The sequence below is a fragment of the Scardinius erythrophthalmus genome (assembly GCF_964197995.2).
Source record: "Scardinius erythrophthalmus genome assembly, chromosome: 21".
Classification (NCBI taxonomy): Eukaryota; Metazoa; Chordata; class Actinopteri; order Cypriniformes; family Leuciscidae; genus Scardinius; species Scardinius erythrophthalmus.
The window spans coordinates 16,436,711-16,461,503 of NC_138241.1; the positions used below are offsets into that span (position 1 = coordinate 16,436,711).

Below are 24,793 nucleotides of genomic sequence, written 5' to 3' on the forward strand. Positions count from 1 at the left end.
GCTCTGCAGCAGAAGGACTGTTCAGGCAGAAAATACACACACACACCCTCTGGCAGAACTACGACACAGCACACACACGAATGCGTTATCTCGTGGACACACAATCTCAGATTCATTCATACTTCAGCACGCACGCACACACACACACACACACACACACACACACACACACACACACGTTTCAGCTGCCAATCATGTTTGCACACACAAACATACTGGCACTAACAAGCCAGCTGGGCAACAACGCGCAGAGCACAGACGCTACACCATGGCATCACTACACAGAAATACACACGTCACAAATACACAGGAAAGTAGTGATGTCATTCTGCTGTTTAGAGAGTAATAATCACTTTAAGCCAACATGAAATCTAGAGCAAATCTGTTTTCTCTCTTAATATGCCTTTCTGGTATTTTGAATCATTGGTAAACATTATTCCACAGAAAACATGTTATCAAATTGAAATAACTTGCTCCACATCTGAACAGCTTTCCATCCCTATGCCCTCATATTTCAAACTTTCCCTCCTGTCATATATTTCATACATACTCTACCGTTCAAAAGTTTAGGGTTTCTGAAGCGTGCATCAAGGCTGCTCAATACAGCAAAAACAGTAATATTTTGAAATATTTTTACAATTGAAAATAACTGTTTTCTATTTTAATATATTTTAAAATGTAATTTATTTCTGTGATGATGTCTTCAGAGTCACATGATCCTTCAGAAATCATTGTAATGTGCTGATTTGCTGCTCAAGAAACATTTCTTATTATTATCGATGTTGAAATGAGTTGTGCTGCTTAATATTTTTGTGGAAACTGTGATACCTTTTTTTCATTTAATGTTGTTAATTTCTATTGTATCTAATGTCATTGCGTAATGCAGATGGGTTGTAAATCTTAATTGTGTTTTAGTTTAATTTCAGTTGTCCTAGTTATGATAGTTTTATTTTTTATTTCAGTTAGGGTTAGTGATGAACATGTTTTTATTTAGTTTTCGCTTTATAGTTTTCTTAAACGATAATAACACTGAATTATAGAAGCACAAGGGATGTGAAAAATGTCTCATGCTTATTATTTTATTCTTCATTGCAAATGTAATTACACTCCTTAATCTTATTGTGTGTGTGTAGTCCTGGTAAACCCTACGTTAAGGGGACAAAATGTCCCCACAAAGAGGGAAATATCCGACGTCCTTGTCCTTGGTGGACATTTTTGGTCCCCATGAGGAAAACAGCTTGTAAATCTGAAAGAAAAAAAAATATGAGGGTTGTGTTTAGGGGTAGGATTAGGGTTAGAATATACAGCTTGTACAGTTTAAAAATCACTATGTGGAAAGTCACCATAAAACATGGAAACCCAACGTATGTGTGTGTGTTCGATAGCTTCTGGATGTCCTAGGTAGCCTTGGCTTCGGAGCAGCTGTGGTTTTGAGGAGTCAGAGGAGAGGGTGAGGATACACACACAGTTTGACCTGTGTTTGAGTTTGACAGAAGAGATGAATGTCCCTTCCTTATGTGTGTGTATCTGTGTGTTAATTTCCCATCAGTGTGCATTAGAGCTGGCCACTAAGGTGTTGTCCCCGGTAGGTAGAGGGTGGACAGACGTGCTGATTCAGCTGATGGACTTTTTGCCTGCCACAAGCCTGTCTCACTGCAAGAGGAGACCGACAGCTGAGGTGTATATCTGCTGTTCTCCGGCTCTCGCTGCATCAGCCTCTCAGTGTCCGTCAGAGTCTGCCGCTGAAGAAAACATGAGTGCTAAACTCGCATTGTGTTCACAAACACCAGAGAGATGGCTGGCTATCGGCTCGGGAACCATCCATTCATTGATTCGCTCCTCGGCTGATTCGTCCTTCACTCTAAATACCCACAGTCCTCCCCAACAGAACAGCTGGTGTGTGTGTGTGTTAACAGGTCATTACTTGTGTGTATGTCTTTCCTGGTTTGTTTTAGCTTTTGTTATATGTGTGATAAATGATTTGGTCATGTGAAGGGCAGCCATAATTAGAAGAGGCTGCAACTGTGGGCTGATTACCCGGGGCATAGTCTCTTTCTCTCTCTTTCTCTCTCACACACACACACACACACACACACACACACACACACACACACACTTTCCTTGGCTGGAAGTAAGACTGATAATATCAGCATTAATGATATCTCCAGGAACACAGATTAAGTGACTGATATGTTTTGGATCTGATTGTCAGTAAAAGGCCTCATAGATTTTCACTTCTAAACAGCTGATCTGAGATCATTTGTTATGCACTGTCAACAAAATTGAGCTTAAATTCCAAACCGCCTATTAAATCCCTTAAATATATGCCCTCAGAATATGTTGTGTATAGAGTTTCTGAGTTTTATAGTTAACATGAAAAAGTGTTTGCAACCCATTTTGTTACATTTATGCATTCAGCTGATGCTTTGAATAAAAGTAAATACAATGCATCTTTCAGTGTACTTTTTATCATTTTATGTATTTAAGTTAACCTTGGCATTGCACCAGACACAAAAACAAATAGTTACATAATGTGAGGCATTGCAAAGTGCAACAGGATAGTCAATGAGAAAAAAAGGGTCAGACGGGACTTTTCTCTCTATAGCAGGTGGTTGGAAAGAGAGGGTTTGGGATATTGGTGATGTTGACTGAAAAGGAATGTTGTTTCAGTGGAGCTCGTTTTTACATTTTTGATTAATAGTTCACAATAAGTCAATGGTTATTTAATGGTCAACACTGAAATCTATAGAGCAGGGTCCAAAAAAAATTTTTTTATAATAAAAAACAATTTAAAAGTTCACTCCAAAATGTAAATCCTGTCATCATTAATACATCATCATGTTGTTCCAAACCTGTATCCTTTCCGTCATTCTGTGGAACACAAAAGAAGATATAATGGGGTCTAGTGATGTTTGGACTCCATCGTTCTTTAAAATATATCATTTTGTGTTCAACAGAAGAAAGAAAAAGTCATACAGGTTTGGAGCGACATGAACTATGCCTTTGACAGCAAATTAGATGGCATTTAGTAAGTACATGAAGTAATTTGTGCATACTTTTTTGTTTTTGTTTTACTCTTTCTATTCTTTGAGATGCTACCAGTAGATTTTGTAACAAATTCTATTCAGGATGGCCATTTCTGTTATTTGCTACAGTTTCAAAATGGCCCAATATTATTTGATTATTCGGCCTGGCTGATGTATCAGTAGTGCGGAATGTGATATTAAATTAGATTACACTATCTAAAGTAATAAAAAAAGCAAATTGTATGGAGTATAATTTTAGGTGCACATGAAAGCTGAAGGACAACATGGACAGCATGCAACATTAAAGGCTCTCTAGAGCAAATATTATATTTTTTACCTCCTGCTCCATGCAATTATCCCACATATACGTGGCGTTTTAACAATGATTCAAGGCACGCGCGCAGATGTGATATTACATGCACATGAATTATGGTGCATCTTCACGGTCCCAGCTGATGCGATGACGTAGACGCGTGTGTCCGCGTGCGTTCGGCGGAGGGTGTGTTTCCAAGGCGAAATCTGGAGAAGGGAGGCGGAGATTGGGAGGGGGGGAGAGGTGACTTTAATTTTCAATATTTGCCATCTTAAATTTGTCCCCCTCTCGTGATCCAGGGAAAAACGAGCAGTCTCTCAGCTGAGTGATCAAATGAAGCGGTAGCTAAGCAAGGGGTTTGTGATGCCTGTAGATGAAACACACATATGCTGATAGAGGGAAGGTTTCACACACAGCAGCGGTTGCACTGGTGCTGAATCGGGATGCTTGGTCATGAAATGAAACGAGGCCCGCTCGGTTGTGAGAACACCAACTTGTTTCCTGCGCTATAACGTGAGACGGGCAGAGAGAGAGAGAGAGAAGGAGGAGGGGGCGCGAGCGAGCGTTCGTTCGCCGCTGTTGCTCGGGGCTCGCGGAAAAACCGATCACATGGATTCCAAGGTTCCATTTTTCAACGGCGCTTCGATCTGAGCGCGCGCTGACAGCCCCGGTGACCGGCGCATCCATCAGAGACGCGCGAGGGAAAGAGGCATCACTTCGCCGGTTCCATCGATCTGCCGGAACTGGGCAGAGGCACCGGCAGTCGGTCCGTGTGTGTGTGCGTGTGCGCAGGAGTGAGGAGGGCGAAAGCGGCCCTGGGGTATTTCTGACACCGAGGAGCAGCCAGCTGCACGCTTAACGGAGAGGAAACTGATCTGGCTGAAATATTTGGCGTTACCGAAAATCATTTAGGAGGAAAGCATTCCTCATTTGCTCAAATCACAGGTACGTACCTTCCATTCATTGCGTTTGTGCGTCTCTATTGGTTAGTCAGCGATAATTAGTGCAGTTCGAGGCACCGCCGGCTCAATTTAAGAGTAGTTGCGCCGCCGGCTTTATTTAAGAGTAGTTGGAATGTTGCGAATTTGACTCGGTAAACGGCAGGAGCTGTTCGGAGTGGATGTGATCAGCGCGACGTGCAACTGTGGTGGAGAGAGAATGTCTCCAAATTTGCGTCACAGAATCATTCCCATCATGTTGCCACCGTAAAATAATCACTGTCAGTGCTGAATTCGTCTTTGAAATGCTTACAGAAAGGACCATAATGATCGGGATGCCTTTATTTTAACGATAAAATATGTGGATTTAGTTTATGGTGAAGTATGAGACTCATATATGGATCGTTTAGGCTGAGAACCTGTTCCAATAAAAAAAAAAAAAACAAAAAAAAAAAAAACCGAAGGATTTTTCTGGCATTCGGTTTTTTGGACATGCATTCTTCCGCTGATGCGGACATATCACCGTACTAAAATACACTTGACAGTGTTTCTTCACCAGTGGCACTGAACCTAGTGACAAATGTAGCCCGATTCTCAAACAAATGACTCTTGTGAGCCGGTGGTTCTTGGTGAATCCAACACATACAGCACGGCCAATGTAGTTCGATTCCCGAACGAATGACTCTTATGAGCCGGTTCTTTTTTTAGTGAGTCAAAAACACATGAATCACTCCAAGCCATTAGTGAATTTATTGACTCGCTTACTGAGCTCCAAGTTATTAATTTCATAATGCACTGATTTATGCGTTAGACTGCTTAGGGTAGTAAATGTAATTATTTCTTATAAATATATTTTTCCTTAAAAGCACTAAAAATGCTTTAAACGTTAGATGAATCGGAACCACTACCAGCATCATTAAGTTCTTTACAATTCCCATCCCTATATGGATCACTTACGAGGATAAGGGTTGTTCGTGGCGGGTGAAACCATTTATGATCTGTTTGTTGACGGTTCCTCCTCCATTTGCCGTTTAACGGAGGATATGTGCGTTTCTAATGCGTTTCTTGTGTTTAAACGTATACGTATCTGCACGTCCCTCTGGATCCGAGCTCAAGCACGTGATGCTTTCACAGAATCCCAGCATCCTGCACATCAGAGATTTGGTCCCTCGAGCTGTATTTATGTGACTAACATGACTGTAAAGCTCATACATGAGGCAGAAGGGTTTTGTAAGATGTACATGGGATTGTAGAGTTAGTCATCTGAGTTCCTCATGTACTTTTGGGGGTCCGAACAGGTAAAGAGAATTTGCTGAGATATGTGATTAATTCAGGACAGCTGCCACCTGCCACACTGTCCTACACTCTGTTTATATCCCTATCAGGTGTCAGCCCAACTGGGCATTTCTTAAAATAGGGTGGGGGGAGGCTGGTGTTAGTGGGTGTCTTTAGTGCGCCCTGTCTCCTGTTACCCTGAGAGACGTGTACTTCTTCTTCTCCAGATCGGTGAAAGTCAGAACTCTGGGAAACAGATATGCTGCCAGTGGCAAACTTGCTGTTGTGCATTTGTGTTGTATTTAGATTCTACAGTGTTGTTTGTGCGTGTGAGTGTGTATGATGATGAAAATACATACATTTGTATACACACTCAGAGACATGGCTGACTGCCTCCGATTTTTTCTCTAATGAGCACACAAAATTCGTTAGCTTAAAGGCCTCATTAGTATGTTAATTAGCCTGAGTTGTTCATAGGCCTTTTGTGTGAATATTTGTAGTCTATTTATTGTCTGAAGTGAGAACACTAGGATGCCTCTCAGCGGCAGTTGTCAACAGTTGCGTATGAACGGATTTGCTGAGGGTTCTGAGGTGTGATATACAAGAGGGAGAGAGCGGAGGAGTGAGGACAGAAGTTTCCAAACATACTTTTTTCCCCACGATTTACGCCTAGCGTGTGGCCCGTTTACTAGTAAGTGCTTTGTCGTGGAGAATTTGTGTGCTCCGAAACACATCAAGGCATCTATTTGCTATTTGCCCATTGCTTACAGGTGCCAACGAGGTACTTTAACGCATGCTGAGATCTACATGATCGTATTAGCCTGTAACCCACAGGCATCTCATTGCCATGGGAACAGCTGAGGTGGTGGAAAGGAGGTTACCCACGATTGGCTCACCACCCTGAAATGCTGCCAGTCATGTTTCTTCAGAGATCTGACCTGATCATGGTATGAATGAGATTCAGACCCACCATCTGTGTGATCGGATCCAGATATTGCCAACGGCTCATAGTTTAACCTATTGAGTTTCATTGTAGGACTCTCGTAACTGCTATTGGCTGACTTTCCAAGCTGTAAGCTATTCATAATTAAAAGTAGTTAAAGGGATCGTTTACAATTTTTTTTTAATTCTGGCTTCATTAGCCATCCTCATGTCATTTCAAACCTGCATATCTGTGGAACACAACAGTAGATATTTAGAAAATGTCTTTTGTGTGTTTTTTGTGACCATACAAAAAGTCAAGGAGTGTAGTTATTTAGGGATGCGCGATATATCAGCCGATATATGTTCATTTTTAATGTTAACATTACCCAATAAGAACATTTGTAAAATACAGTTAAGTGCAACGTGTGCTGTCATATAGGCTACATAAAATTATAATGAGAACATTATAATTGTGTGCTTGGGATATGGCTTTTAATAGTGAGACTTTTGTTTTGTAATCAGGCGCTCAAAAATTATAGAAAAAATTGGATTTAGATTTATCGGCCAATATATCGGTTATCGGCTTTCAAATTGAAAGAATTATTGGTATCGGCCAAAATGTTCATATCGGTGTATCCCTATTTTTATTGTTAACTAAAACTAATATAAAATAGATAAAATAAAATAATATTAGATGAAAAACTTAAAGTCCAACTGAAATCAAAATTGACCCTATTTACTTTGTTAGCGCATATTACTAGTCTTGTGGTGAAAAATTAATCTGTGCAAGTTAATACACAGAAAAAAATTGCTTGCCGTCGTAATCTTTAATCAAAGTCTGAAAAGTTACTTCTGGTCTGGAATGGCGTTCCTTCTCTGATGATGTAGGTTTGACGGCTTGGGTTGGGAAACGCTTAACCACTCCCCTCAAACCGTTAGTCTGCTATGAGCGAGAGATGGAGAGGAGGAGCGCTAGAGTAAAACCCTGCCCTCTGTTCAACATTCCGTTTCACTGGGAAATACGTCACAACACTGGAGAAAAGTCGTTTGCAACTTCCGGTTCATGCGGACTTTAAGAACTTAATAAGAAATGTTGGCAACTAACTGAAATAAATAAGTGTAAATTTAAGTATTCAAATTACTAAACCTAAATTAAAGCTTAATAGGGAAGCTTTAAAGGAGAACTCCGGTCAATTTTAACATTGAGCTCATTTTTTTGTACATTTGGAGTGCTGTCAATACAGAGAACAACGATAAAAATCGGTGTTGCCTACACCGAGTTATTCTATTTTTAAAATTTGCACCCTGTTGACTTCAATAGGGCAAGTACTAAACCTGCTTTTTGGCTCTTAGCATCCTTGATGTGTCATTACAAGTGCACAGAAAATGTGAGTGATTCCTTCTGAGTGAACACGAGTGGATCTGACTGCAGTAGATGTGAAAGATATGTATAAAAATGATGTTATTTAAGCCAGCGCAAATACCTGTTTACATCCTGTTTTTCGGTTGAAGTCCAAAGTAGTCGATTGCCGAGTTCACGCGCATAGGTTTAGTTACCTATGATCACGCGCGTGAACTCGGCAATCGAGCAATTGTAATGACACATCAAGGATGTTAAGAGCCTAAAAGCAGGTTTAGTACTTGCCCCATTGAAGTCAACAGGGTGCAAATTTTAAAAATAGAATAACTCGGTGTAGGCAACACCGATTTTTGTAGTTGTTCTCTGTATTGACAGCACTCCAAATGTACAATAAAATGAGCTCCATGTTAAAATTGACCGGAGTTCTCCTTTAAGTAATAAATTCCACTCAAAGTACTCAAGTGTGTAAATAAATTCCATTTATTATTTAAAGCACCCTTAATGTGCTTCGATACCACAGCAAAAACTACTAGCCTAACTAATAAAGTTCAAACATTATATAACAAAGTTATACAAATTTAATATAGATTAATCTTTGTTAAAGCTGTATTTTGTTGTTTGATTAACATGATCAAATAGACAGCACCAGCTTTTTATACTGTAGGCTGCTGTCACTTTAAGATCCAATGCACAGATCCAATATAATGATACACATCCAATTTCTTTCTCAACAGTTTACGTTCACTTAAGACATAACTTTGATTATGAGAATACTTGCAGAGTACTACTATACTACTAATATAACACTGGTCCCGTGATGTTTGGACCACAATATACTTCAGAATATTTTTTTTCCCTCACAGGAGAAAGTTATACAGTCATAAAAATTCTCATCAACTCACAGAGGAAGTGTGAGAAAAACAGACCAAGAGCAGGAGCAGGATAAAAGAAGAAATGTGTAATTGTAAGAGTGGAAGAGCTACTTGCTCTCTGTGTGGGCTTTCCAAGCAATGCTGTGTGAAAGTGTGTGTGTCGTCTCTTTACTGTATTTTTAGTGCGTTACTTTTTCATGCTGGCATTGACTCTGATGCTGAGAGAGTGAAAGAGATGGTATGCGTGTGTGTTGTCGTCTCTGTCAGCACTCTGCCATCTCATGGGTGTATTTGGAATAATGTATAAGATCTTTTTCATGTTCTGAAGTGTGTTTGCTTACCACCAAGAGTGCATCAACACGCACACACATACGCACACACTCACACACACAGGAGACCTGCAGCTTGAGACTTGGAGAATCAAATTGTGGTTTTATTACACAGTGCTTTTGGAGGGTCAAATTGGGATTATACCCTTACACACATATGAGTGCTTTTGACCTGAGCAGAGGATCTCCTGAGGTTTTCTGTGTGGGTGTTTGGCAAGTAGCTGTTTCCTTTCAGTCCTCTGAGCAGCTTCTTGCAATATAATGCCTTGATCTGAAGGTTTTTAGTTCATTTCCCTCATTATTAAAAATGTAAGCATGCGGTGGACGAAGTACATCAATCAAGAACTTAAGTAAAAGTACCTAATATAATATTACTCCAGTAAAAGTATTAAGTATTGAGGGAAAGTACAAAAGTACTTGATTTTTTTTATGTACTACTAGACATATCACAGATAGAGCTTTTAGGTTACAGCTCAGTCTGGCATCATTATAAATTATGTATTCTCAAGCAGTCAGCACTAGTCAATAAGGAATATTATTCAGACACAAAAAAAAAGGTTTTATTTTATTACCAAAACTTGTCATACATTGATAGCTACCCTACTGATAATTACTGATAATTCAAGTGGTCAAACAGGTGAAAATAACAAATTATACCATATAGTACATAGGAATAAGGAAAAACTAAATGTGTCTAAATGTGTGTTGACAAATATAAACACATATAAATGGAACAATTCCAAGAGGGTCCCTGCACTTTGGTGTTCGACGGGCCCTAAATATAAAAACAGACGTCAAATGTGTTAAAGTTTTAAGCAGAACGGAATGCTATGCAAACATACTAGTTTTATATCATTTGATAAGATGCATGGGCATTCATTTGCATTGTTTTAATGTTGTTTAGTTTTTACATAAAACCTACCCTGTTCAGACAGTAATACACAAATATGGACATGTCCACATTCAAGCATTTTATGCATTTATGTATTATGCTTTTACAGCAGATTTAGTTCACAAACAACTGACAGTTGTGACCTGAATATGATTTTCATTTACAATAATAAATACTAAAATTCAGCATTAGAAACTTACTTTTCGCACGTGCACTCAAGCTCTGAGGAATTCACGTTCTTGGCCTATTTTTAGTCAGACTTGCTCTGACCGGATAATTTGAATCAGTTGTTGACTCGAGAACAGATGCAATCGGATCAGTCCAATTCACCAATGAATCGTTCGGTGCGATTTCCTAAAATAAAAAGAACAGATACTTGAAAAATGTACTTAAGTACAGTAACAAAGTAAAAATATTTTGTCGCATGCTGTCCACCAATTCCCTCTATTATGCTATTTTAAAGGTTCCTAATTTTGTTTTGAAGGTCTTCTACAATAGGTTTACAGGCATCCAAGGTCAAAAAACACTTACATTTTTTCATAATACATTACATATCACCTCATTTCTCAAAAGAGTCTGAAAACGGTTCGTTCGAAGATTCAGTCTCTCTAAACCCCGCCTTTCTGAGAGCATACTCTGCTCTGATTGGTCAGACGGCCCAGTCTGTTGTGATTTAAAAAAGCCTATTACCATATCTGAAAAGTGGATTTGCAGCACTGAAAACCGCATCTTCTCGACATGTCGACAACACGAACCAAACTCTTCCAGGCCTCAGCTACAATTAGCTAACAATTAGCGAAGTGTCGTTCGCGGGCAGCCAAGGAAGACCGAAGGCGGGCATAATGCAAATTTGTTACTTTATCACGCAATTATGTAACAGGAAGTAAGAGTGGAATAGCTGACGACTCATTTCAGCAGTTCAGAATCGATTCTTTCTTATTGGAGACAAAAACTTTTTGCCATTTGTCATGCACTTTGCAGACCTTTTACATTTACAAACAACTATTACAAACTGCATGAAAGGTAATATTTGAAAAAGCATAATGGGGCACGTTAATTCTTTTCCCACAACTGACGGAATTTTCCGTCATTTATGACACAACGCTTCCCCAGAATTTTCCGCCAATCCATGTTTTCACTTTTAAACAGAGGTGCTATTACGCATCTTCTGAACAAGTACAGAATCTCTGGATCCAAACACAGCCGAAGAAGCAGAAACAAGCGATAGAAGCTTATGCACATGTCAAATAACACGATCATCATACATTAAACAGCATTTAAATGTAAACTTCCTTAAGTTACCGAATGAAATGTCGACCCAGTTAGAGGTAAAGACTGTTCAAGCTTTGGGGGTGTTGATGGATTCGATCTACTCCATCTATGTTTTGATCATCGTTCTGAATCCGATCCGGATGTAGTCTTTGACAAAAATGTGATTTTCTCAGCTTTTTGTTCAAAATGTTGCTTTTTTTAAAAGTTTACATTTAAGTGTTGATAAAAAAAAAAATGGTTGCATTGAAGCTAGAATATTTTTTTTTAGTTTAAAAAGCAGAGGCTCTATTCTTTCTTTTAATATATGGCATGTTCATATATTCATACAAAATATTCTGGTGCCATTACACTTTTGTGAAAATGATCAAAAGAAAGAGAAAAGAGTTGGTGAAAGAGTTCATAATACTGGATTTTGTTAAATAATGCTGTCAATTTAACATGTAGTTATATAAAAAATTAAAACATGACAAAACATCACAATAATTTAGGCTTCAAGTATCACCTTTGTGCAGTTTTTTTCAGCTGACTACTGTAGATTTAAAACATTTTTTTGTGGGAACTGTCAAAAAATCAATTTAATGTGTCCTTGCTAAATAAAAGTATTAATTTCTTTCAAAAATCTTACTGTCTTCATAATATACAGTATGTAGTTATTACTGTATATCTTTTAAATTTGTATTGATATGAAACCATCAAAATAAGTTTCCAGGTTTGGAGATTTTTCAGTCAAGAGGTCAATCTGTGAAGCTTAGCTTTTGTCAAATGTATTTTGGTTATATAAGTTCCTATACATTTTTAACTCTGCTAAGAAAAATAAAAATTCTATGTAAATGCTTGTGCATTTGCATGTATATAAATTCAGCAGTAGTAGTGAAACAACAGTTACGTCATGTCAACTGCATGTGATGCTCGCTATGCACTGATGTTAATGTTGTGTGATAGTTTGGTTGTTTTGCAGTAAATAAACTGTCTGGTCGCTGTGGTCCAGTGGATGAGATTCAGTTTCCCTGATGAGCAGATACAAACCCTCGCCTGGGCCCAAAACGCATACACATGCGAGATTTGTTTGATTTTTATGAGCATGATTTCAGAGACTCATAAAAATATTCCTGTCCCACGCGTTCCAGGGTGTTGCTATGGTAACAGGTGCTGACTTCATGTGCAGGGAAAAGACGGATCTTTAGCTTCAGACACTCAGCGGCTATTCGGATATAATGCTACACAGCGGCACCTCAGACACGCATACTTTTGGTTACGCTCTCAGAAGAGCAGCTTGTTTCAAAGATTTTAAATGTTGTTGTTTGGGATTGTTTGCTGATGCCTGCCCTGTAAGTGTGAGGGACATGCTGTAGTGTAGGGGTTTCCTGCAGAGTTTTACTCCAACCCTAATCAAACACACCTGAACAAGCTAATGGAGGTCTTCAGGATTGCTTGAAACTTAGAGGCAGGTGAGTTTGGTCAAGGTTGGAGTTGAACTTTGGAAAAAAAGTGAATCTCAAGGCCCAGAGTTGAGAACCCGTTTTAGTGTCTTAAAAGTAACGGCTAAGGATGAAGAGAGGTACAACTCATCGACACAGACACGATTGTGTGTGTATGTGTGGGGTAGTGGGTGTGTAGTAAATTGGAGTTATGCCAGACTATCACCCACAACCTGCTGTGACTAATTTCCCCACATCTTCTAACTTGTCAATAGTGGGTTTCACAAAACACACACACACACACACACACACAGTCTAAATCACATCAGTCTAAATGTAATCATCCAAAATCAATTGGCTTGCTATTTCCAGAACTTCTTCTCAATTACAGGCACAGATCGTGCTGAGATGTATGGTAGACCACTGCGGCCTGGTGTTGAAGCATCTCTGTACCCATACGGTATTTAGATGTCAGATTCATAACAGTTCTTTCAACAGCAGTCGATTACCACAATAAATAATTTTGACTCATCAAGACTAAGGGATAGTTTGCTCAAAAATAAAAATTCTTCAGAAAAAAACAACATAAAAGATGTTTGAGAAATTTCTCAATGTCATTGTCGAAGTCAATTGTAACCAAAACTTCTTGATTCCCAACATTCTTCAAAGTATCATCTTTTGTGTTCAGATTTGGTTTGAAACAACATGAGGGTGAATGAATGATGGCCATATTTAGTTTTTGGCTGAACTGTCCCTTTAAATGTCATACAGTGCTCTTCAAAAGTTTGGAAACGCCTTAGGCAAAGTGGAGTTTAAATGCTTATCATTTTGTGATAACTCTGCATTGATGAGGAACAACACAAACTATGAAAACATTGTATTAAATTAAATGTATAAAACATCTCTGAACTGTTTTTTTAATTGGTCTGTTGTGTACTAACCTTAATTGATACTAAAAAAATAACTAGACTACAGGTGCCAAAGGGCTATTTATTGACATAATTATGTAATTAAAATGAAAGTGTATTAGTGTTATCAAAAGCCCTATATTCAGGACGGGACTAGTTTTCCTGGGGGACGTTAGAGAAATTCATGTTTCATCGACATGATTTTAATCCAGTCCAAATCCGCAAAGTCTGTGTTTTTTCCTCACAAATTCAAGCGCAAATTATTTTTTGCCAATCTCAACGGTTCTCTGAGAAATCTAATCTTGCCCGATTGCGAATGTCTGTGATTGCTGATGTTGCATTATCCTAACTATTTTCCTTTTGTGTTTGTGCACCAATCTTCTGCACCATCCAAATTTAGTTTCAATTTGGATGGTATCTGATGAAAAAGTAATATAAAATTTATAAATTACAGAGCCCCTAAAGGGACATTTTGTTTCAACTTAAAAAGTAACCATTTATGCTGCCTTAAATTTAAGCTTAGTCAACTCAAATATCCAAGTTGTCACTTAGTACAATTTCACATTTTAAGTTGACTAAACTTAAAATTAAGGCAGAACAAACACTTACTTTAAGTTAAAACAACAATTTTTTTTACAGCGTATCTGTTACACAGGAACCAATGACGGAGATGAGAATGAATTAACATAGGATTTATTTGCAGAATGAGAATAACATGGCAACAGGCGCGACAGTGTGTAACACACAAACAACAACCGACAATTGAACAGGACAAAGGGAGGAACTTAGGGTATGTTTACACGACAACGATATGCTTAAAACAGAGAAGTTTTTCCTTTGAGTTTCCCGCCTACAGACAACACCAATGTAAAAACAATCACCATTCGCACGGATTCACGAAAAACGACCAAAAACGCTGTATTCTGCTGCCAGGCCATTAGATGGCGATGAAACACTATACGCTGATTTCACGCAGCCGTTATTTTGAAATCGAAAGCGAGGCTCCGGTGGGAAGAAAACCGGAAGTGTCGCCTTTAATCACAGGAGAGTCGTGAATGCGATGGTGTATTGTTGTGTTTAATGATGTTGTGTCAATTCTAAAACTGTACATACATTTCTTTCATACTTTAGACTATATACAGTGAAATTAATTTATAAATAAAATATTTTTTTTATATAATTCAGAAAGTAAAAAAAGAAGCAGGAATGAACTATATACATATCCTATATTGGATATTAACATCCAATAGTGTAAATCGCGGCAGCAGCTTCAGGTTGGTAGTCCAAAGGGATTGTTGTTTATCTTTACTTCCGGGGTTTTTCCCACCTGAGCCTCACTTTCGATTTCAAAATGGCGGCTGCGTGAAATCAGCGTATAGACTAAACACATAATACGCATGTGCATGGTCATCGTCTTCAGAGATTCGTGTTTTTGAAACCCGTTTTTAAAAGTTTGCATTTTCAACCACCTAAAACGCTGTTGTCGTGTAAATGAACCGCCAAAATGCATACAATTTTTTACGTTTCTGTTGTGTAAACAGCCCCTTAAATACACAGTGACGATTAACTAAAACGATGAACAGCTGTGAAGAATGGTGTAAGAGTCCATGATGACAGATTGTGGCGGGAAACAAGAACAAAGGGAACACATGACATGAATGAAAACAAAACAAACTGAACTTGACTGTGACAGTATGAGATGGTACTTTGCAAGAATTTGGCAATGCTTTTGCGTTCTCTTGCAAATGTTTTGCTTTCCCCTGAGAACTTTGCGTTCACTCGCAAAGAACCGTTTTGAAAAGGTTTTGCGAGTGAATGCAACGTTTCTGGGGGAAAGCAAAACATTTGTGAGAGAAAGCAAAAGCAATGCCAAATAAGTTTTTTCCCCATCTCATTATTTTTCTTCACCATGTCTTTTTAAGGGCTCCATGAGCCAAATCGCGTTCAAATTTTTTATTGAATGTTAATAAGAACAAAACATATTGTACATACAAGAGTACATTATAACCATACATGTCAGGGGTAAAACAACTAAATACATGAGAAACAGAGAGAAAAAAAGAAGAGAAAGGCATTTTACATTAAAAAAAAACATATTAAACCTATTAAACAGCTGTAGAGTTTTCCTTGCTTTTAAGTTTACTTAAAGGGGTGGTTGATTGCTATTTCACTTTTTTCATTTTAAATACTGTGTAATGTTGCTGTTGGTGCATGAACAGTATCTGCAAAGTTGCTGCGCTGAAAGTTCAACATAAGCAGAGATATTGTCTTTTAAAAATCAGGAAGTTTAATGCCTACAAAAACGACTCGAATGGGACTACAACGAGATACTTCCCGGGTTTTATACGTAACTAACCCATACATTTACATCAACCCTCCCTCCGGAACATGTTCTGCTGTCGAAGAGGAGGAGTTATAGTGGAGAGCTGTAGCTGTCAGGTCTTCTGTGTTCAGGCTTCCTACAGACGCTGTAGTTCGTCAACAATGGTTAAAATTTAAGTTTGATTATGTTCCTGACAATTACAATCGTAGTTTAGCTCTCTGTGCTGCGCATTTTACGGAAGACAGCTTCCAGAATCTACACGAGTTCAATGTCGGATTCAACAAGAAACTATTACTCCAACATGAAGCAGTTACAGCTTTAAAACCAGAGGCCACAACCTGCAAGTAAGATTTAATCATTTTAAATGTAGCCTATTTGCCTGTATAATTTAAGACGTAATGTTTTACTTTTATCAAGGATGTAAAAAAATGCCAGCGCTGGCTGTAGATGCGTACAAACATTTTGGACCCGAATTTGTAACTTATATGTACAAATTTTGTAAACGTATTTCCCATGTTTACTTTATGACGTAATTTTTTTATTTGATCAAGAACGCAAACCAATTGCAAAGCTGTTTGGTTATAGTAGCTAGTTAGTTCGATGTTATTTTGTGTGTATAAGAAACGTGTACAAACTTCAAAAAATTATCGCAACAGCAAACTTCAGCTGCACATGTACACCTAAAGAAAACGACAAACTGAGTAAACTACCGGTAAGTTTTGTGAATAGTTAAACGGTTGTTCATTCTATCAATAAAACAATATCTTTAAAAAACGGTATTACTCAGTCATGTATTCAGTTATATTAAATGTTTAATCAGGGGGAAAGCGTATCTCAAAAGCTAACAAACAGCAGTAGCATTTTCAAGTAACAGCGTATGGGAATTCTTTGAGAAAATAATAATTAAAAAAAATTACCATTCAGAAACGTTTAGTAAGAGCCGTGTTTGCGGAGGTTCTGCTTGACTCTCTTCATCACCGCTCTCTGGGTCTGATTCTGGCTCAAACTGATGAGGCAATATTGACACCATTACATTTGACCGGGTTCTTAGCACATGCAACTGTCGCCCGTAAAGGTAATGGGCGTGAAGATTCCGGACGCAGTTTAGCCAATTACAGCACGCCGGCCGAACTAACCAATCTGAGCCCATTGCCTGTTTCTGAGGGAGTGTTTTCATAGACTCAGGAAGTCAACCGGTCGTTCAAATAGAGAGCCTAAGTCCCTCCCCTTCCGGTCGACCACCATGGGACCTTATTTCGGAAAAATATTGTATGGTAGTCAATGGCGAGAGACAACAAATATTTTGATCTCGTTTGAATTGTGCCCTGATTTACACATATGATGTTTGTCAATTTAAAAGATACATTTTAAAGTCAAGAAAGTCGCAGCTTGATGTAAAACTGCTGAGGTATAAGACTGTGAAAATACGTAATTACAAAGACTACAAACCCAGAAGGCGCACATGCGACGTCATACCTTTTCTCTCAATGAATGAAGCTAACTTTACTGAAGCTAACGTCTGTCATTTTATTCTATAGTCTTACATTATAATCGTAACGTTACGCCGTCATGCCTGAGTGTTTTGAGCCAGAATACACACATACGAGCAACGGATCTTGTGACGTACATAGTGCGAGACGAGAGATGTAGTTCATTGAGCGATTTTCACATAAAACTAAACGTTACTCTTCTGTTTTATGACAAACTGCGACTTTCTTGACTTTCATAATTACCTTTTAAATTGACAAACATCATATGTGTAGTTCAGGGCACAGTTCAGACGGAATAAAAAGATAAGTTATCTCTCGCCATTGACTTCCATACATATTTTTTCCGAAGTAAGGTCCCATGAGCCGGAAGCGGAGGGGCGGGACTTAGGCTCTCTATGACAGAGGAGGACGCGGCTTACAATAAAGGTGAAATTTATGAAAAATAAGGCGTTTTTTAACAAACGAAACACGAAGACATGTTATATTGCAGCCCATAAACACAATCAAGCAAAGAAAAAAGGCAGTAAACCACCCCTTTAAAGGTGCATTGCGCAAGTCTCTGAGTTTTTGCAGAACTATGCCCCCTCTGGCGACAAGCGAAACTGCAACACTGCAACTGAACGCGCATAACGCCACGCCCAAATTCAAATTCCGACCCGAATCCCTCTTATTTATTTTACTGTACAGGATTATAGAGGCAATCGCAGTGATCAGAGAAGGGCTCATTCAGCCCATCAGGCAATTGTTTAAGCATGTGTGGGTTAGAAAAACGGGTATTTTTAACATGAAATGTTGCGCAATGCACCTTTAAATAGGGTTTTTATAAAAATAAAAAAATTAAATCAACAAATAATAAATTAAAAAACATACGTCATACGTGATGCACGCACGCACAGCATATGACCTTCCAGATCTACAAAAAAACACACCCACCTCTGTAATAAACACGGAGATGTTTGTCCCGTCTGAGTCGGTACATGAAATAACAGACGTCAAGTGATAAGAATTGAAAATCAAACGTCGTTTAGATTAGAAAACTAGGAGAGACTACAGGCACCAACATGTGACTACAGGCACCCTCCTCTTCCTCTTTTCCTAACTTCCTCCATCTTTTTTTGTATACGTATATGGTAGTGTAGACAGAGAGGAGGGTATAGTTTGTAAGAGAGAGAGTTGTGGGGGGCAGCTCAAGGCTTCAGGCTGGGCTCTTTTGCTTTACAAAACAGTTTTTCCTCATTAGGCCTTCTGTTTCTACTCTGTGCTGTTTACTTACAGCCCACTGCATATGTGTGAGTGTGAGAGTGTTTGATTTACTTACTATAATCAGGTCTGGCCTGATGGCTCTTGCATAGTCCACTTATGTTCAAGCATCTCTCTTGCAACATCTTTTTGGTGTATGAGTTTTGCGGGTTTGATCATGCAACATAGTTAAACTGCTTCCTGAATATTAGTTGCAGGAATATATTTAATGATTCTGGTTACTTTTTAGTCTAGTGGTTATTTAATTTGGAGGATGGAAGAATTAAGATTAAATACAGACTTTGACAAATTAAGATCCAAAGTCTGCATTTAAAAAGTCAGAACGTACTCAAACATTTCTCATTAGATTCTCTCATGACCAAATTATGGTTGGTATGATTTTTTTTATGTATTTGAAAGAGTCTCTTATGCTCACCAAGGCTGCATTTATTTGATCAATAGTAATATTGTGAAATATTATTGCAATTTAAAATGTAATTTAATATTTATAAAATGTAATTTATTCCTCTGATTGCAATGCTGAATTTTCAGCATCATTGATCCAGTCTTCAGTGTCACGTTATCCTTCAGAAATCATTCTAATATGCTGATTTGGTGCTCAAGAAACATTTCTATTTATCAATGTTTAAAACAGTTGTTCCACCTAATACATTTTAAACAGTTCAAAAGAACACCTTTTATTTGAAATAGAAATAATTTTGTAACATTATATATGCCACTTTGGATCAATTTAATGCATACTTGCTAAATAAAAGTATTAAAAGTCTTTTAAAAAATCTTACTGACCCCAAACTTTTCAAAGGTAGTATATTTGAGTCAACTTTTTATTTCTCCTAAGGAATTTGATAAGAAACATAAGACCTGGTTGATACTTAAATGAGACATCCATTATCAGTTATCAAAGAGCAACCCCTGAGTAATACAGAGTTCCTCTGAGTGTGTTCCTGTGTTAGAGAGAGCAAATGAACTGCACACACACCACCTCCATCTCCATGTGGATTCACCAGAGCTGCTCCCACACACTCCCACATGCACACTGTCATCTCCACTGGTGCGGTGGGATAAAAATGTAATGAAATAATAAGTGTCCATATTAGTTAATTATTCCCATCTCTCTGGGTGAAACCTGCACACATTTCATTTCCAGAACAGACACTGAAGCTCTGTTACACAACCTAGTGAGCCGCCTCACTGCCTACATTGGCGGCATTTTAACCATCATGTAACCTCTTAGTTAAAGGGATAGTTGGAAATCCTGTCATCATTTACTTACCTTTATGTCATTCTAAACCTGTATGATATGCTTTCTTCTGTGCATCAGAGGTTCTTCAAAATATCTTATTTTGTGTTCCACAGAAAAAGAAAGTCATAATGGTTTGGAATGAAATGAGGGTGAGTAAATGACGACAGAATTTCCATTTTTGGGTGAACTATCCCTTTATCTGGTATGTAATATTCAACATGGGCAGCAATTCTGGGTGCCACACACATACTGTAGCACTCTCACTCTAAATTATTTAACTATTTTAATAGAGACTGGTGTTAACATGTTGTTAATCTAACAGCAGTCTACTCTATAAATAAATGCACAAAAGATTTTATAGGAAAATCCTTTTATTATAACCCTTAACCATTTTTCTCAATTCTTTTCAGTATTTATTTAACTTCCACCATCTTCGCCTTTTTTTTCCACTGAGGGCGAACCAGTTACTTTGCCAGTATTTGCCAAAAAAAGGGAGACTACATTATTAATTTAGCTTTTGAAATAGGAGCCTGAAAATGCTGCCTCAATAGGAAGCATGTTGGAACGGAGCAGCACGCTGCCCTTGCGCTGTTGTTGATGTTTCCCAGTGCGTCATTTTGGACATTGCTTATTCTGGCAACATTCACACCTGCTGAGTGAGGCCTTTTAGCTTTCTGCTGTGTGGACCTTTAGTATTTCACCATATTATATCACACACGCACTGCTCACAAATCTAGCAAAGAATAATGGCTTTATGTGCAGAATTCTCAGGAAGAGTTTGCTTACATTACATCTGCACTGTTCATACTCCCGACCACTGATGTCAGGTGTCTTTCTTCTGCCATTAGGAAGGTGTGAAGTACCGATTTCTTGTTCTCTGATTCACTATCTGCTTTTCTTCTGTCATAGGTGGCGTGTGGAACCAAAGACAGCCCAGTGCTGGATTCCCGAAGGACAGCTAGAGATCACAGACCCTTGAGGTGAAGGAGGGTGCATGGATCGCTTAAGGACAAAGACTTCTGCCTACCTCTGGTTGGGAGTGGTCTCCGTGGCAGCAACCTTCCTCTGCGCAGAGGCGCGAGTCACGCCAAGCCCGCCCCCCCTGAACACCACCGCATGCTTCGAGGAGACGGGTCGATGCCAACCTGGCATCATCTTACCCATCTGGTACCCCGAGGACCCTTCCATGGGTGACAAGATCGCGAGGGTCATTGTGTACTTCGTGGCTATGATTTACATGTTCCTGGGGGTGTCGATTATTGCAGATCGCTTCATGGCTGCCATTGAGGTAATCACCTCCCAGGAAAAGGAAATCATCATCAAGCGTCCGAACGGTGAGACGACAACCACGACAATCCGTGTGTGGAACGAGACCGTGTCCAACCTCACGCTCATGGCGTTGGGCTCCTCCGCCCCTGAGATCATGCTTTCCGTCATCGAGGTTTGCGGACACGATTTCCATGCCGGTGAACTCGGCCCATCCACCATTGTAGGCAGTGCCGCTTTCAACATGTTTGTGATCATCGGCCTGTGCGTGTCGGTGATCCCGGAGGGGGAGGTTCGGAAGGTGAAACACCTGCGTGTGTTTTTCGTGACGGCGGCATGGAGTGTGTTTGCCTACATCTGGCTCTACATGATCCTGGCCGTCATCTCGCCCAACGTAGTCCAAGTATGGGAAGGGCTTCTCACCTTGGCGTTTTTCCCCATCTGTGTCATTCTGGCTTGGGTTGCTGACCGTCGCCTGCTCTTCTACAAGTTCATGCACAAGAAATATCGCACGGACAAGCACAGAGGCGTCATTATCGAGACGGAGGGTGACCGCTCCAAAGGCATCGAAATGGACGGAAAGATGATGAATTCTCATTTTGTCGATGGCGGAGCCGCTAGTAACTTGATGGGCCTGATTGAGGGCAAGGAGGTGGACGAGTCTCGCAGAGATATGATCCGTATCCTGAAGGACCTGAAGCAGAAACACCCGGAGAAGGAGCTGGACCAGCTAGTGGAGATGGCCAACTATTATGCACTGTCACACCAACAGAAAAGCAGAGCGTTTTATCGTATCCAGGCCACGAGGATGATGACTGGTGCCGGGAACATCCTCAAGAAGCATGTGGCCGAGCAGGCCAAACGCAGCACTAGTGTTCAAGAAGTTCACGTAGAAGAACCTGAGGAGTTTGTGTCCCGTATTGTGTTCGAGCCTGCCGTTTACCAGTGTCTAGAGAACTGCGGGGCTGTTCTACTCACGATAATGCGTAAAGGTGGCGACATCGCTAATACAATCTATGTGGATTATAAAACGGAGGACGGCTCGGCGAATGCCGGTGCGGACTATGAGTTCACGGAGGGAACGGTGGTGTTCAAACCTGGTGAAGTTGTCAAGGAAATCGCCGTTGGCATCATCGATGACGACATCTTTGAGGAGGACGAGCATTTCTTCCTGCGGCTCAGTAATGTGCGTGTTCTGGAGACCGAGGATGAGGTGCTGTCGCCCAGTAGCCTGCCGTACCCAAAGGCCTTGTTAGGATTCCCTGCTGTTGCCACAGTTACCATCCTCGATGATGACCACGCAGGCATCTTCACTTTTGAAAGCGAGTCCATGCACGCGAGTGAGAGTGTGGGCATCATGGAAGTGAAAGTGCTGCGGACATCAGGAGCGAGAGGGACAGTCATCATTCCTTTCCGCACAATGGAGGGACTCGCTAAGGGCGGCGGAGAGGACTTTGAGGACGCCTACGGTGAACTAGAGTTCAAAAACGACGAGACCTGGTAAATATGCTTTATTTTAAATCAAGCTCAAAGATATACAGTGGCCCCAAATAGTATTTGTAGACTTTTGGATACATTTTGAAATGCCATTGTTGCACTAGATGTCAAACTGTTATTGCAAAATGTCAAACCAAGTGTCATTTGCAAACAGACGATGCTAAAGCTAAATAACTTCACCTTTCTGAGTCAATTTTCAATTACTTTTGCACCAGCTTGTGTAAAAAACTGATGTATAAAGTCACACAGGTGTACTAGAAGAGAAACCACAGGCATAGCTGATCACATTGCCATGTCTTATTAACATTTGACAACCAGAATGAATTCAAATACTTTTTAGTCTTACTTTTAAACAATACATCTATTGTTTTATTATTTAAAACCCATGAATACTACTTTTTTGTGAAATGCTTTTTCTTGAAAAGTGTATTTGCATTATATTTAATTCACATAAATGCCTCCATGGTTTGCTATTTTGTTAAGTGTGGTGTACAGTAAGTGTTCAGATAGTATTTGGGGCCACTGTAAGAATGTAGTGGGATGTAGGATGCATGTAGTTAAGGAGTTGTGAGTTGATTTTTTATGTTTGAGACCAATGAATGTTGAGTTGGTCATGCTGTGCTGTAATGGCTGTAGTAGGACACATTTGCCGAAAGACTTTTTTTCCTTACTGTTTTTTTGTCAACTTTGAAAATGTTTTGTGACTTCCAATATAAGTGATATAATATGTAATCACTTTTACATACGTGCATACATTTTCTCTGTTTTAGCATACACACTCACTCCATTGAGGTTTAGGGAGTGTTTCTGAGATTTCTCTCAGGAATGTTGGTGTTTAATTAATCCAGTTCATTCATGTGAGATTTGAAAGAGATCCAGTAATAACGGTAACACACAGACCAGATAGAAACACACACACAGAGAGAGACGTGCTGGTCCAGATATGCTGCTGGGTATTAATAGTCCAGTAAGAATATTCACAGCATATTCCACATGACACTCCAACCCACCCACGGTCTATATGTAAGAGTATGTGAGTAGCTGACACATGCCCATGGACTTTTTTTTCTTCTTTTGAATTAACATCAAGATTTTTGTTTCAAATCTATATTTAAATGTAAGGGAATGTGTACTGTTACTGTATGTCAATGTTTCACCATTTTAATCACTTTTTTTCCCATTTAAAGTGGTCTTGTGGTGAGACCAATGAATTTTTAAACTCCAAATATTGCATGTCTTCCCTGAATTAATATGAGATCATAAAACATGCATCATAATGAATAAAATAGTTTAAATGGAGTATAGCATGTCACATTGTAGGACATGTCAACTTTCCCAAAGTATTTCATGTCAACTACCCATGTGCTGTTAATGGAAGTACTCCATTCATCCACATGAAGTAAACGTTTAAAAGTATTACAGTGTTTTAAAACTTGTGTGTGTGTGTGTGTGTGTGTGTGTGTGTGTGTGTGTGTATATGTGTCCAATAAGATTTTTTTAAAAGAAATTAATACTTCTATAATGATCAAATGTTACAGTATAGACATGAACCTTCTATTTATCAAAAATACTGTAAAAAATCTATAAAGGTTTTCACAAAATTATTAAGAACAACTGTTATCAACATTGATAATAATGATCAAATGTTTCTTGAGCACCAAATCAGCATAATGAAATGATAATGAAAGAGTTTTCAGTTTTAAGCAAATGATCCGCAACTCGATTCGACTGACCAAATTTAGGCACGAATGTGTCATTTCTGCCACAGTGTTTTACATACTCCTTAATTATTAAAGATACAAAAAAAGTAATTGAAGGTCTACTGGGAATAAAAATCTGGGGGCGCACAGACAGATTGCTTGTCATTGCAAACTTGTGCAAGTAACAATGCATCCAAACACTGTAAGTGGTATCATGTCTAGCGAGTGACACTTCAGCTGGTGTCGTACCATAAAATGGGATGAAGGTATCGTGACAACCCTAGTACACGAATAGCAGGCACCATTCCTCAGTGGCGGTTGAGTCAATGGACTGCTTGCGGAGAGAAAGTTGAGTAAAGACATCTGCATCTATCATAACCAAGCACCTGCCATTGCCACCAACAGGGTTTTAATCACAGGCACCCCCCCCCCAAACACTGCAAATAAGACACTCTTCTCTGCTCCTCAAATACATATAACATTAGCC

General features: G+C 39.2%; 1 protein-coding gene across 2 annotated transcripts in view; it reads left to right on the forward strand.

The window, feature by feature from the left end:
- Window positions 1-3,640: 3,640 nt before the first annotated feature.
- Window positions 3,641-24,793, forward strand: part of slc8a3 (solute carrier family 8 member 3) — a 52,019-nt gene continuing 30,866 nt past the window's right edge. For both annotated transcript variants that reach the window (XM_081351393.1, XM_081351394.1), the window contains exons 1-2: window positions 3,641-4,284; window positions 20,753-22,609. In XM_081351393.1, the coding sequence (XP_081207519.1) occupies window positions 20,838-22,609 (1,772 nt within the window). In that variant the 5' untranslated portion in view covers window positions 3,641-4,284; window positions 20,753-20,837. The remainder of the gene's footprint in view (window positions 4,285-20,752; window positions 22,610-24,793) is intronic.